General features: G+C 46.5%; 1 protein-coding gene across 1 annotated transcript; it reads right to left on the bottom strand.

Moving 5' to 3' along the window:
• Positions 1-326: 326 nt before the first annotated feature.
• sar1b (secretion associated, Ras related GTPase 1B) lies at positions 327-13,047 on the bottom strand. Its single transcript, XM_084450519.1, has 7 exons — positions 12,914-13,047; positions 9,335-9,410; positions 6,710-6,829; positions 5,633-5,698; positions 4,834-4,937; positions 2,257-2,388; positions 327-2,118 (listed from the first exon to the last, which is right to left on the bottom strand). The coding sequence occupies exons 2-7, from the start codon at positions 9,390-9,392 to the stop codon at positions 2,002-2,004; spliced, it is 597 nt and encodes a 198-aa protein (XP_084306645.1). The 5' UTR covers positions 9,393-9,410; positions 12,914-13,047; the 3' UTR covers positions 327-2,001.
• Positions 13,048-13,632: the final 585 nt, after the last annotated feature.

Genomic DNA, 13,632 nt, shown 5'->3' with positions numbered 1-13,632 from the left:
GTACACTTCCTAAATTATTATTATGAGCAATGTCGTGGTGAAGATTTACACTTCCTACAACTTCCCTTAGATAAGACAGCTGCCAATGTTTCCTTTCCAGAGCAACAAAGCTCAGTGACATGTATCATCTGGACATTATAACAGCAGGACTGTAGTCATTTAAACATCATGAGCTGGTGTAGTGAAGAAATGTGATCTTCATAGAGATCGAGTATGAATCATATTTCAGGTGACTGGCAGTGAATGACAGACACAAAATAACTGTTTTGGAGGGACCACCATTAAGCCTGTTATTCATTGCAAACATTTATTACAATTTATGATGCAAACAACAGTGTCTCCCTTACTGGAACACCTCATGGATACAGGGGGAGAATGAGACACGAAGGGACAGAACAGAAAAAGAAAGAAAAGTGTATTATGCGCCATTCCATTATGTTTAATAAAAAACAACAGATCTGAGAAAATAAGTTCTCAATTCCTTAACATTTGCAAATTTGGCATCTGCTCCCTTGTGTTGTACTTTCTGTATATGGGTCGTTAAAAATCAAACAAGGCATGCATAATAGTTTCTTATAATGCACATTGATCAAGGAAACCGCTTTAGAAAATCCATGTACGATGGTCATGTACATTTCATATATGGTCCCTTTCTTGTAGCCTCCATAGGCCTATAATGGCCCTGTTCGAATACTCTCACAATGCACCCTCCGTTCCTCAGAGAGATCACTAATCTGATGTGACTGGACTAGTATGAGCAGGGAAGAGAACCTCCTGCTTCCTCCCATCCAGCCATGGTAGATCAGAGATGAGGAGGGAGGATGCATGTCCAGAATGTTCTAACAAGTGTGTTCCCACTGTTGGACTACTAGTTCCTGGTATCTAACTTGGTCTCTATATTCACCTGCCTGCTCTGCCAGGGGAGGGATGGACGTCTCTCTAACGTTGACGACTACCAGGATGTTAGTCGGCGCCGACGCCATCCTGTCTGCCTCCGTTACTGCATGGCATCAAGCTATTTTAACAAGATTCTTTCACAGTTAAATATAATCTTTCTTCTGATCGTGTTTTGTTTGTGCTACCTAACAATTTCAACCTTGGAATGGTGACTATGGCCGATAGTTAAACCCTCTCCTCCCTTAATCCTCCCGTTGGGGATGTGGTCGCTGGTCTTCCCTGTCCGCTGGTCAGAGGAGCCAACGTTCACACAGCCCTTCTCGCTCCATACAGCCATCAGCTGCAGTCTCCCGACACTAATCTGCTGGTACGCCAATGGAAAGATGACCTTCACTTGGGATACGCCACAAATAAATGGATCCATGTCAGAGGATTGAAATGAGATGAATGCACGTGGGCTCCATTGTTACGGACCAATGAGCCAGAGAGAGACCATGTCATATTAGAGGTGAGTGCTGCTGTCTAAGAGGCAACAGGTCCAATGTTTATTTGAAACCATGTAAAAAAAATTATAATAAAATAAAAAAGAAAAAGAAAAGGGGAGGTGGAGGGAAAAAAAGGAAAAAATAAGAAAATGTTAAACTAAACATGGTGATTAAATACTAGTCGTGTCTGCCTGTTGTCTTCTTAAAAAAGTGTATTGCAAATGTGTACACCTCAGCTCTTTCTCACTGGAGGAGGGAGAATGGGCGGGCTATACCTTTAAATCATGTACAGATTTACAATTAGAATACATTTATCACAACAACACATGTCATGAAGGGGGGGGGTTGGGGGGGGGGGCAAAATAGAAGAGATTCACCCGTTTGAATTGAAACCCGTCTGCAGAATCAATACCTACATGTTATTCTCTTAGAAAAAAAAACAGTGAGAAAGACAGAAAGTGTGTGTGTAACCAATTGTTCGACCAATAAAAGTCTATTGGGTTCAAGTTGTACTGGTGATTTTTTCTGATGGTGAAGGCAGACTTTTATAACCAAACACGGGACTAAGAATGGTGGTGTTGGTGGTGGTGGAGGGGCGGCAGGCCTGGGTGGAGCCTGTCTAGTCGATGTACTGGGAGAGCCAGCGGAAGCCCTCTCCGTAGCCCTGACGCATCTTCACGCTGCACATGAACACCTCCAGTGGTCTTGTGTTCAGCTCCTTCATGGGAATGTTGCCCTGGGGGTACGAAACAAACACACAGCAGAAACACAGCTTTCAGGGCGAGTGGACACACTCCAAAACACACCTGGGTAGAGGTGGGCGCTCGCGCGCGCGCGCACACACACACACACACACACACACACGCACACACACCTTGCCCGTTGTCTGTCCGTACAGTCCAAAAAACTCCCTCAGCTTCTCCTCACTGATGGCTTCTGGTCTGTCAATCTTGTTGCCCAGGATCAGGATAGGCACGTTTCCAATAGTCTCATCTGTCATTAGTGCCTGAAGGAACGAATGGTGCTGGTTAGAAATGGCATTGGTCCGGATCAAACCAGGAATGATCTGACCGATGAGAAGTACATCCTCACATATACATATCTCGCATGATGCATAACTCACATACACCATACCTCACACACACCATACCTCACACACACCATACCTCACACATACACCATACCTTCTTAACTTCCAATCTTTTCTTTACACATTCTCCTCCTCCCCATCTGCTGCTAAAGCTGCTTTCTTCCGCTCTAAAATTCTAACCTCTGCGTCCAATCCTAAAAAACACTTCAAAACTTGTTCACCAACCCCCACCCCCTAATCCCAACTCCTCCCTTCTCCCTTTCGCCAACTTCTTTGACAAGAAAGTTAATGATATCAGATCCTCTTTCCCCCCTCCCCCGGTTGACACGCCAAGCATCAACCTCACCTTTCCATCCTCACCCTCACTTCCCTCTTTGCTCCCCCCCTACTAACACCCCATCTTACCCTGCCTTCCTCCCCTCTCCCCTAACCAAGTTCTCAACCTGGTTACATCTAGCTGCCCCACCATGTGCTCCCTAGACCCTGTCCTCTCCACTCTCCTTCAGTCTGCTGTGCCCAAACTCCTCTTCCTAACCCACCTCATCAACGCATCTCTTGTATCCAACTAGCTAACTAGCATTAGCCCAAGTTGGCAGCTGTTGAGCGATGAGAGACGGAACTCCAGCCCGGCTGATAACCCTCCGTCACGGGAAGGGAGGGTGCATCAGTTGGCTGTGATCCTGACAGTACCAGTTATGTCTGAATACGATCCAACGTCTATTTCCCAATAAAGAATCCCTCCTGTGCACAAGCAACTCCCCCAAAGATAATAATGAGAAGCACAAGCTGGCAAGTGAAAAAGTTCAAGCATAGTTGTGTTTGGCTGAGATATGAATGGGACATCGGACGCAAAACTAGCAATAGCCGATCAGCTACAGCTGTGTTAAACTCTGCTTAAACAGGTGATGCACATTTACTTTGTGAAATTCTCCGTTGACCCCGCCGTTTTGGGCTTATAATAGCCTGAGATCAGGACACATCACTTTCCCTCTCCGAAAGCTTAGCTTCAGTTAAGATAGGATTTATTCATAAACAATGGTTATGGTTAGCCATGTAGCTTGTGACAGGCTGTTGACATGCGACAGCCCTGAAGATGACATTGAAGGGCGTTCCAAACAAGCGTTATTTTGACACCCTACTCCCTATGCCCTTCACAGTGCTCACTACGAAGGGAAGACACTCCGTAGGGTGTCGGGATGAGCCCTTCGGTTTGAAATACAGCCAGGGTCAGGGGAGGCAGCTCACCTTGCATGGCAGCTGCCGCCATTGGTGTGTGAATGTGTGTGTGAATGGGTGAATGAGAGGCCATTGTAAAGCGCTTTGAGTTCCGCTAAGGTGGAAAAGCGCTATATAAGTGCAGTCCATTTACCATTTACAGGTACAATGCCCAATGGCAGAACACGTTCCCGTGACTGGATTTAAAGGAAAAAAAAAGTACTGTAAGTGGTGTGTAACACATAGGAATTTAGCTGGAAAGACCGTGTATGTTTCAGGAGACGCACAGCTGAAACGTGACAGTCTTTTACTCTCTTTTCTTGTTTGGTTGTTTATCATGTTTTCCCACTATACACCCCTACACCCATACATTCCACTAGATCCACTCACTATACACCCCTACACCCATACATTCAACTACCTCCACTCACTATACACCCCTACACCCATACATTCAACTACCTCCACTCACTATACACCCCTACACCCATACATTCAACTACCTCCACTCACTATAACACCCCTACACCCATACATTCAACTACCTCCACTCACTATACAACACCCCTACACCCATACATTCAACTACCTCCACCCACTATACAACACCCCTACACCCATACATTCAACTACCTCCACTCACTATAACACCCCTACACCCATACATTCAACTACCTCCACTCACTATACACCCCTACACCCATACATTCAACTACCTCCACCCACTATAACACCCCTACACCCATACATTCAACTACCTCCACCCACTATAACACCCCTACATCCATACATTCAACTACATCCACTTACACCACTGATTTACTGATGCCACATCCCATTTGCTGCATCTTTATATTATTAACAAATTAATACATTTATTCTTACTTCCCATTTACATTGTGTCTCCCCATTTAAGAGCCGGTGGGAACATAAAAAAGAATCATGGTAATTTGTTGTTGTCATACGAAAATTGCGGATTTTTCATTATGCTACTAAAATTCTGTGTGTGTTACTAAATTATTCAACATGGTAGCACAGTACTACTTGGGGAAAAGGTAAGCATGGAGCCCTGATGTAATATACATGTAGAAAATCAGTATAAAAGCAGGTCTGCTGTGTTTGGACACTAGCTCATAAGATGCTCACATCAAGTTCTGTTTTGGACTCGGCCAGTCTGGCGCAGTCTGCACAGTCCACCAGGAAGACGATCCCGTTGATGGCTGGGAGGTAGTTTTTCCACACTCTGCGAGCTGCATGAACATGAACACACACACACACATTACCACACAGTGGTGACCAGTTTTTGTGCGTGGCTGTAAGACAGCGCACCTAGGATAGCGTTTGGCCGGTTATCACTCCCTCAATCCGGTCAATGTTGACCTGCATTTCTCTGTTGGCACCACAAAAGGCAGTAGTCCAAGCACACAAAATAAAGGAGGACACCAAAATCAACCCGCCGATCTCCACTGCACAAGTAGAGTAGTGGTGAGAGCATTGGACTCCCGCCCGGGAGACCGGGGTTCAAGGCCGGTGAGGATGACTTTGTTATCATCAGTGTAACTGATTTAGCCACGGAACCCTACCATTAATGTTATGTAAGCTGCTTCTAGTTGTTGTGAGCTCATGAGCCAATTGGCTAGCCCGCTCTTATTGTGCTGGATTAGCATTGGACGGAATGGCACTGATGTGTCTAGGCGACAACACCTATCTTAATTAATCAGAACTAATTGCATGTAATTTCAATTCACAGCTATTTCAGTGGCATGACTAGCTTCTGTCCTACCAGTCCTGAACACAAACAAGCCAGCCACGCACATAAGCCAGGCTGGACCTGGCCTGGTTAAGAACCGCCTTACACCTCATCCCTTTTTATAACACCAAAACAAACGCACACACAAACATAAATGGTACAACACACAAGTGACACACACACACACACACACACCTTGTGCATGGCCTCCAAGGTCAAACGTGGTGAAGGTCATGCCAGCGATCGTCAGCTCTTCCGAAGCTGGGGAGTGAAACAAGCAACAAATGTACAATTAAGAAAACTTCATATGCAATAACAACACAGCCCAGTCACTTACCCAGCAGAACACCAGCAGTCTATGAAAGCCCAAATCTACCCCGTCACAGGACCAAGAGTGTTCTGTCCAGTCATGAATGACAACTGACCCAAGAGTAAAGCCTCCTTTAAAACCCTTTTAACCCTGAAAATACAGTGACAACATTTTGAATATTAATTGGATTTTCCCTATAAAACTAGAAAGCGTAGTTTCTCAGCTTTCAGAAAGTGTTGGAGTGAGGAATTTTTTTGATTTGTTAGATATTTATTTAATATTATTAAATATTTGTTAGATATTTTTAAAATGTTGCCGGTGACGTGGTCGTATTAAAAGGGTTAATGGAGAGTTGCCTGTTGAGGTGCGTGGCAAGTAGGGGTGCCACAGTGAGGAGTTTCCCCCACCTGTTAATAACCTCATGACCACAACCGCATTTGACAAGCGTCTCGGCTCCCTCCGTGCGCATATGTTCTTTTATCGGGTAAATCTGAAGGGCTTTTTAAGAACGTTCCAAAACTGTTTGCGTTAAACATAAACAAACATGGAGACGAGCATTTGTAGGCCCATACAGCCACTTATGTGAAGTGTTAAATTGTTTGCAAAGTTCGCCAAGCCAAAACAAAGTGAACTAAAGAGGACGTGACCGCGCTGCTCTGTGTTGGGAACACTGCCTGCCTGCGAGGGAGGGAGGGACAGGGAGCAGACGCTCAGTTTAGAATGGTAGCATCCGTCAAGGATTGATAACACGCTTAGTATACCTTCTTTAAAAAAAAATTGAGCACTAATACACAAAAATGAACTAAATGGGGTTTTAAGCAACACGACGGTGGGGTGGGCAAGTAATGCAACGGTGAATGACCCAACACCGAGTGACACAGATAACCGTGACAAGCCTAGTGGCAACGCTGCCTGCCTGATCGGCCCCGATGACGCGCTTCCATCTGATGACCTCAACTCACTTGGATGTAGAGTCGGCACATGCTGTCCCAGTCTGTCATCTTTGAGCATGTGCAGTAGCGTCGTCTTGCCTGCATTGTCCAACCCCAGGAAAACTAACTTGCCAGATTTCTTGTACAGTCCTGCAATCAAGATGGAGGCACATCAAAGTTAGTTAGAGGTGCATCAAAGTTAGAGGGACATCAAAAGACTGTTTTAAGAAAACAGTTCAAAAGTAAAGAGAAAGGTGCCTTCGTGTTATTTTAAACTTAAATGTGGGAGAGTCAAGTACAGTCTTGTATCTCGGTATGCAGGTCAGCAGATAACACACACCCTCTAGAGACAGAAGCTGTAGAAGAACAGGTTGTCCTGTCTGTGTGACGACGTGCGTGTGTGTGTGTGTGTGTGTGTGTGTGTGTGTGTGTGTGTTTGTGTGCGTGTGTGTGTGTGTGTGTGTGTGTGTGTGTGTGAGACAATGTCTGAGTCAGCTCCTAGTCATTTCTACTATGACTCATCTGAGCAGAGTACCTGTCTAACAAGGTGAGCAGGATGTTCTGCCACGCCTTACAGGCCACCGACACAATCTACACCGTCTCCCTTACAGGCAACAACTGACACAGAGACAACACCATATCCCTTACAGGCAACAACTGACACAGAGACAACACCATATCCCTTACAGGCAACAACTGACACAGACAACACCATATCCCTTACAGGCAACAACTGACACAGACAACACGGTCTCCCTTACAGGCAACAACTGACAGAGACAACACCATATCCCTTACAGGCAACAACTGACACAGACAACACCATATCCCTTACAGGCAACAACTGACACAGACAACACCATATCCCTTACAGGCAACAACTGACACAGAGACAACACCATATCCCTTACAGGCAACAACTGACACAGAGACACCATATCCCTTACAGGCAACAACTGACACAGAGACAACACCGTATCCCTTACAGGCAACAACTGACACAGAGACAACACGGTCTCCCTTACAGGCAACAACTGACACAGAGACAACACCATATCCCTTACAGGCAACAACTGACACAGACAACACCATATCCCTTACAGGCAACAACTGACACAGAGACAACACCGTCTCCCTTACAGGCAACAACTGACACAGACAACACCGTCTCCCTTACAGGCAACAACTGACACAGCGACAACATATCCCTTACAGGCAACAACTGACACAGAGACACCATATCCCTTACAGGCAACAACTGACACGGACAACACCGTCTCCCTTACAGGCATCCCAAACTAGAGCGGGCCCCTGGGGGGGCTAGAGGGAGGGGTGCCCGTGGGGGGGCTAGAGGGAGGGGTGCCCCTGGGGGGGCTAGAGGGAGTGGTGCCCGTGGGGGGGCTAGAGGGAGGGGTGTCCGTGGGGGGGCTAGAGGGAGTGGTGCCCGTGGGGGGGCTAGAGGGCGTGGTGCCCGTGGGGGGGCTAGAGGGAGGGGTGTCTCTGGGGGGGCTAGAGGGAGGGGTGTCCGTGGGGGGGCTAGAGGGAGGGGTGTCCGTGGGGGGGTAGAGGGAGGGGTGTCCGTGGGGGGGCTAGAGGGAGGGGTGTCCGTGGGGGGGCTGGAGGGAGTGGTGCCTCTGGGGGGGCTAGAGGGAGGGGTGTCCGTGGGGGGGCTAGAGGGAGGGGTGTCCGTGGGGGGGCTAGAGGGAGGGGTGTCCGTGGGGGGGTAGAGGGAGGGGTGTCCGTGGGGGGGCTAGAGGGAGGGGTGTCCGTGGGGGGGTAGAGGGAGGGGTGTCCGTGGGGGGGCTAGAGGGAGGGGTGTCCGTGGGGGGGTAGAGGGAGGGGTGTCCGTGGGGGGGCCAGAGGGAGGGGTGTCCGTGGGGGGGCTAGAGGGAGTGGTGCCCGTGGGGGGGCCAGAGGGAGGGGTGTCCGTGGGGGGGCTAGAGGGAGGGGTGTCCCTGGGGGGGCTAGAGGGAGGGGTGCCCGTGGGGGGGCTAGAGGGAGGGGTGTCCCTGGGGGGGCTAGAGGGAGGGGTGCCCGTGGGGGGGCTAGAGGGAGGGGTGTCCGTGGGGGGGCTAGAGGGAGGGGTGTCCCTGGGGGGGCTAGAGGGAGGGGTGTCCGTCCGTCTGTCTTGTTGTGGGTGTTTCCGCTCAGCTGGGCTCGAGGCACACAGTATTAAACCACCTGTCCTGTTGGGACTCCACTCACTCACCTCTATCAGCCAAAAGTGGTTGAGTAGCTGCATTTCTTTCTAGGAGAAACTAGCTGATGTCCAGGTGAGGACCTCAGCAGATCCTTCAGATAACATTCTGTTTCTCTCCACGACTCCCGAGTCTGGCCAGGATCGAGGGGAATCTGTCTGAGCTCTGCTCGAGTTGGGCCTCTACAATGGTCTGATCCAATCGTCTGCTAGTAGCTTTGATCAACAGCCATTGGCGAACGGTTTTGCATGACTGTGGCCAGAATGATCCATGGAGAGAAAGAGAATGTGAGCTCACAAGATCCGGACGGTCTCACAAGGTTAGAGTAGGGACCCAGGAGTATGGAGAGAGCTGAGCTGAACTGGTTGCAGCTAACTCATATCTCTCACATCATCAAAATCAGTGTGTGTGTGTGTTAGAGAGAGAGATTTGTATGTGTTGGGTCACCAGCACTTACCTAGAAACTGCAGTACGCTACTGAAACCACTATAAATCCAGTCAAATATGAAGGACATATCCGGAGCTGTTGAATCCTGGAAGACAGAGAATAACAGACAGAGAAAGAAAGATGAGAAAACACTCAGGCAATAAGATGAAAAGACGGAATAAGATCTTAAGTGCTGACACATAAACTGCCTCATTAAAAAATTTAATATTTTCCAAGTCTATGTCAAATGCAGATTGAGCATATAAAAGTCTTCTCTTTTTTTTGAACAAAGAGCCTGGGGTAATACGCCCTGGTTTCTCCTCTCCTGCTATCAGAGTTCAGCCTGGAGAGTGTGACGTAGCCTGGGTGTCAGAGGTGTTCCTATCTGACGGATTTTGGCAACAGCTGATAAGATCAATGACAATAAACAGCTATTCACTGGGCGTGCTATCTCGTTCCAGCTGGATTCATTGGACCAATGTTCACACTCAGACCATTTCCTAACAGGCAAGGTGACGTGTGTGTATGATTCTCAACTCATAGGCTGCTACAGGCCTTGAAGATTGGGACTGCTGTTGAAAATGGCCCACTATATAACCCTCATTTCCTACTATATCGTCCAGTAAGTCACAATAACAATAAAAGGTGGCATGTTCTCCAACTATTTTTCTAATAATGAAACAAAGTAACCAAATAGTGTAGCAGGCTAAGCGTTAGTAGTTGCAAGGAGAGCAGGCTTAAGTGGCACCAAACCTCAACAAACTTCTCACTTTTGTATTTAATTGACAGGGGAAGCTCAGTCCGATCAGGGGCCTCTGGAGACACAAACCAGGAACACCTGGCCTCTCTCTGTAACACCTGGCCTCTCTAACACCGGGCCTCTCTCTGTAACACCTAGCCTCTCTCTGTAACACCGGGCCTCTCTCTGTAACACCGGGCCTCTCTCTGTCACACCGGGCCTCTCTCTGTCACACCGGGCCTCTCTCTGTCACACCGGGCCTCTCTCTGTAACACCGGGCCTCTCTCTGTAACACCGGGCCTCTCTCTGTAACACCGGGCCTCTCTCTGTAACACCGGGCCTCTCTCTGTAACACCGGGCCTCTCTCTGTAACACCGGGCCTCTCTCTGTAACACCGGGCTTCTCTCTGTAAGACCGGGCGTTCCTGTGTAATGCCAGGCCTCTCTCTGTAACACCAGGCCTTCCTCTGTAACCAAAGAAGAGGCATCACTGGCCAAGTCACATGTTTTCCATCTGACCAAGAAGACATTTACCACAGACTGTCTCTCTCCAACGCCAGGCTAATGTGGCACCAGAATGTGCCATGCCGACCTGTATCTCTAGTTACGCAACATGCTACACGCTAGCAAGCTGAGGGCTAAAGTGTACAGGAGGCAAAGGTCAAGACCATGCAAACACAGCTGAACTACACATCAGCCGCCTAGCTCCTCTCTTCCCTGGCTCCCTTTGCCCTGCGTGCTGTCGAAACTCTGAGGGCTGGTCAGGAACATCCCTGTGTGACGCCAGCCTGGTGGAGCTTAGCCAGGGTAGCTTGCGCTGAGGCTAAGCTAGCTACCTAGTAGTTACCAACTGCACATGCAAGAATCTTCCTCAAGCCTCCAAAGCAAAACAAATGACAACACAAAGTTATTCCCTTAAAACCATCATGAAAATACTTTTCTTAAATAGATTTTTTTTTTTTTTTTAAATACTACATCAATAGACCACCAACATTGGAATCAATATCTGTAAACTACACTAACAGTTCATAACTCCTGCATAGGTTGAAACTAGTTCAAAATATACTTTACATATATTGACTGATCAATCAAGTCACTGTTTGCAGCCCTGGTCCAATTTAAAGTGAGAACAGATTGCACACAAAGCCACTGATAGAGAAAATGTATGTATGTATGTATGTATGTATGTATGTATGTATGTATGTATGTGTATGTATGTATGTATGTATGTATGTATGTATGTATGTATGTATGTATATATATATATGACCATTTTATTGATATGAGATTAACAATTGTTAGATTCACTAAGACAAAGTGTCATGTTCTACAAGGTGGGACAGGTTCCCTAAATTAGGTAGGACAGGTTCCCTATCTGGAGAATCTAAGTGGCATCTTAAACAGGTTAAAATACAGTTAAAATACAGTTTTTTGTTTGCTACTCTTGCACTTTGCCTTCAGCACTAAATTGTACTCTTAGTCACTTGTTTAGAAAGGAGCTGAACTTGTTACTTCTGGTGAGTAGTAGTACACTGAATTCCTACATTAAAAATGCAATTATTGTAAGTTGCTTCGGATAAACGCGTCTGCCAAATGTCTGTAATGTAGTGTAATGTAGTGTAATGTAGTGTAATGTAGTGTTATGTAGTGTCATGTAGTGTCATGTAGTGTTATGTAGTGTAATGTAGTGTAATGTAGTGTCATGTAGTGTCATGTATTCCCCAACCATTGTTTTAATTTCAAAAGAATGATGAAAAGGCTGCGCGTCGGGTTTGACGTACTTACTTACTTACTATCCTTGAAAAACGACAAAGAATCTGCGGTTGGCTACAGAAAGGTTTGGATATTCATTCATAATTATATTACATGCCTACACTACCTAACTAGTACAACACACTACCTAACTAGTACAACACACTACCTAACTAGTACAACACACTACCTAACTAGTACACCACACTACCTAACTAGTACAACACACTACCTAACTAGTACAACACACTACCTAACTAGTACAACACACTACCTAACTAGTACACCACACTACCTAACTAGTACAACACACTACCTAACTAGTACAACACACTACCTAACTAGTACACCACACTACCTAACTAGTACACCACACTAGCTAACTAGTACACCACACTACCTAACTAGTACACCACACTACCTAACTAGTACACCACACTACCTAACTAGTACACCACACTACCTAACTAGTACAACACACTACCTAACTAGTACAACACACTACCTAACTAGTACACCACACTACCTAACTAGTACACCACACTACCTAACTAGTACACCACACTACCTAACTAGTACACCACACTACCTAACTAGTACAACACACTACCTAACTAGTACAACACACTACCTAACTAGAACAGGAACAAGGTTAGATGTCAGACAGCTGATTAACAAGCCTAACCACACAGCTGAGCTCAGACTGTCACAAGTCTCAGCCAGCTCACGTCAGTCGCGGATCGTTTGCTCACAAACATTTGCTCGAGTGTCACAGCTATTATTATATATTCTAACATTAACCACAACAACTATATAAGGGTGGACATGTTGTGGATTCGTGTGAACTCAGAAGAGTTTAGCCAGATAGAGACGACGTGTCATGTTTTCTGGGTAGTTAGCTGCTAGCTAATCGATGAACAGAGATAAAAAATAGTGAACCAACATAGTTATTAAGTTATTAAGTTAAAACCCGCTAGCTTAGTCCCGGGACAGCTTTTTAACGTTGTTACACAATTATTTCGCTTCCGCTAGCGTAGCTACGAGCAGTCGGCTAGCAACACACTCCTTCAATCCCATCGTTTAAACCCCTAAAACACACACTTTCACACCAGAACTCACCCGTTATCTGCGTGTAGATGAGTTGACTTAATATGTTTCTACTTAAAACCATGGAAAATGGTCTACGAGTTAAAACACAGGCCCTAATTCACGTCTTGCTCACTAATTCCGTGTTTTGTTACAAGAGCCACGACACAGCAATGGCTGTCCAGCACTCTCCCGCTTCCGGTTGGGGTTTCACTCTCATCGGTCCGTCGGGGAAACACAAAAAAAGCTGATGTGAAGCATCTTTTCTTTAATCAGAGATTCGTTGCAGCCACAACCATCATCTTTGATTATTACACCTCACTGTGTTCGCTTCATTTGTATAAACAAACTAACTGTCCCATCCACTTTCTAATCTGAACCTATTATTTGACAACTTGGAACAACTTTGCCCTTTTCTCCAGCCTGGACATCAAGTCATAATTTAACCACTTGTTTGACTATAAGCGCGATTTGCAATGCACTTATTTTATTCGTACTGTCACGTCGGGGCGTATGTTGATCCTGTGATATTTGGCAAACGATGAAATGACAAAAAAGGCAAAAGTTGCACCATGGTGAGCGCTTCCCTGTGTGTCCAGGATAGTGGCTAGTTTCAGTAAATTAAGGTTCCTCTTAGGGTTAGGGTTGAGTTACGGTTAAGATATGAGTTGAGTTAAGATTAGGTTCGGGTTATGGGGTTGGGGTTCCCGTCAAACCGGGTCTCTGCGTTGATGGGAACTACCCTCACCGTG

Source organism: Borostomias antarcticus (genome assembly GCF_949987555.1).
Source record: "Borostomias antarcticus genome assembly, chromosome: 15".
NCBI lineage: Eukaryota > Metazoa > Chordata > Actinopteri > Stomiiformes > Stomiidae > Borostomias > Borostomias antarcticus.
The sequence above is the reverse complement of the archived record's forward strand: the minus strand, read 5'-3'. Positions and strand labels throughout refer to the sequence as shown.

Excerpts from the sequence above, each read along its gene's own strand:
- sar1b (XM_084450519.1), bottom strand. The coding sequence starts at position 9,392 with ATGTCCTTCATATTTGACTGGATTTATAGTGGTTTCAGTAGCGTACTG. Across the intron at positions 6,830-9,334 it reads TAGCGTACTGCAGTTTCTAG|GACTGTACAAGAAATCTGGC; the intron begins GTAAGTGCTGGT and ends TCTTGATTGCAG. Across the intron at positions 2,389-4,833 it reads AGTCCAAAACAGAACTTGAT|GCACTAATGACAGATGAGAC; the intron begins GTGAGCATCTTA and ends TCGTTCCTTCAG.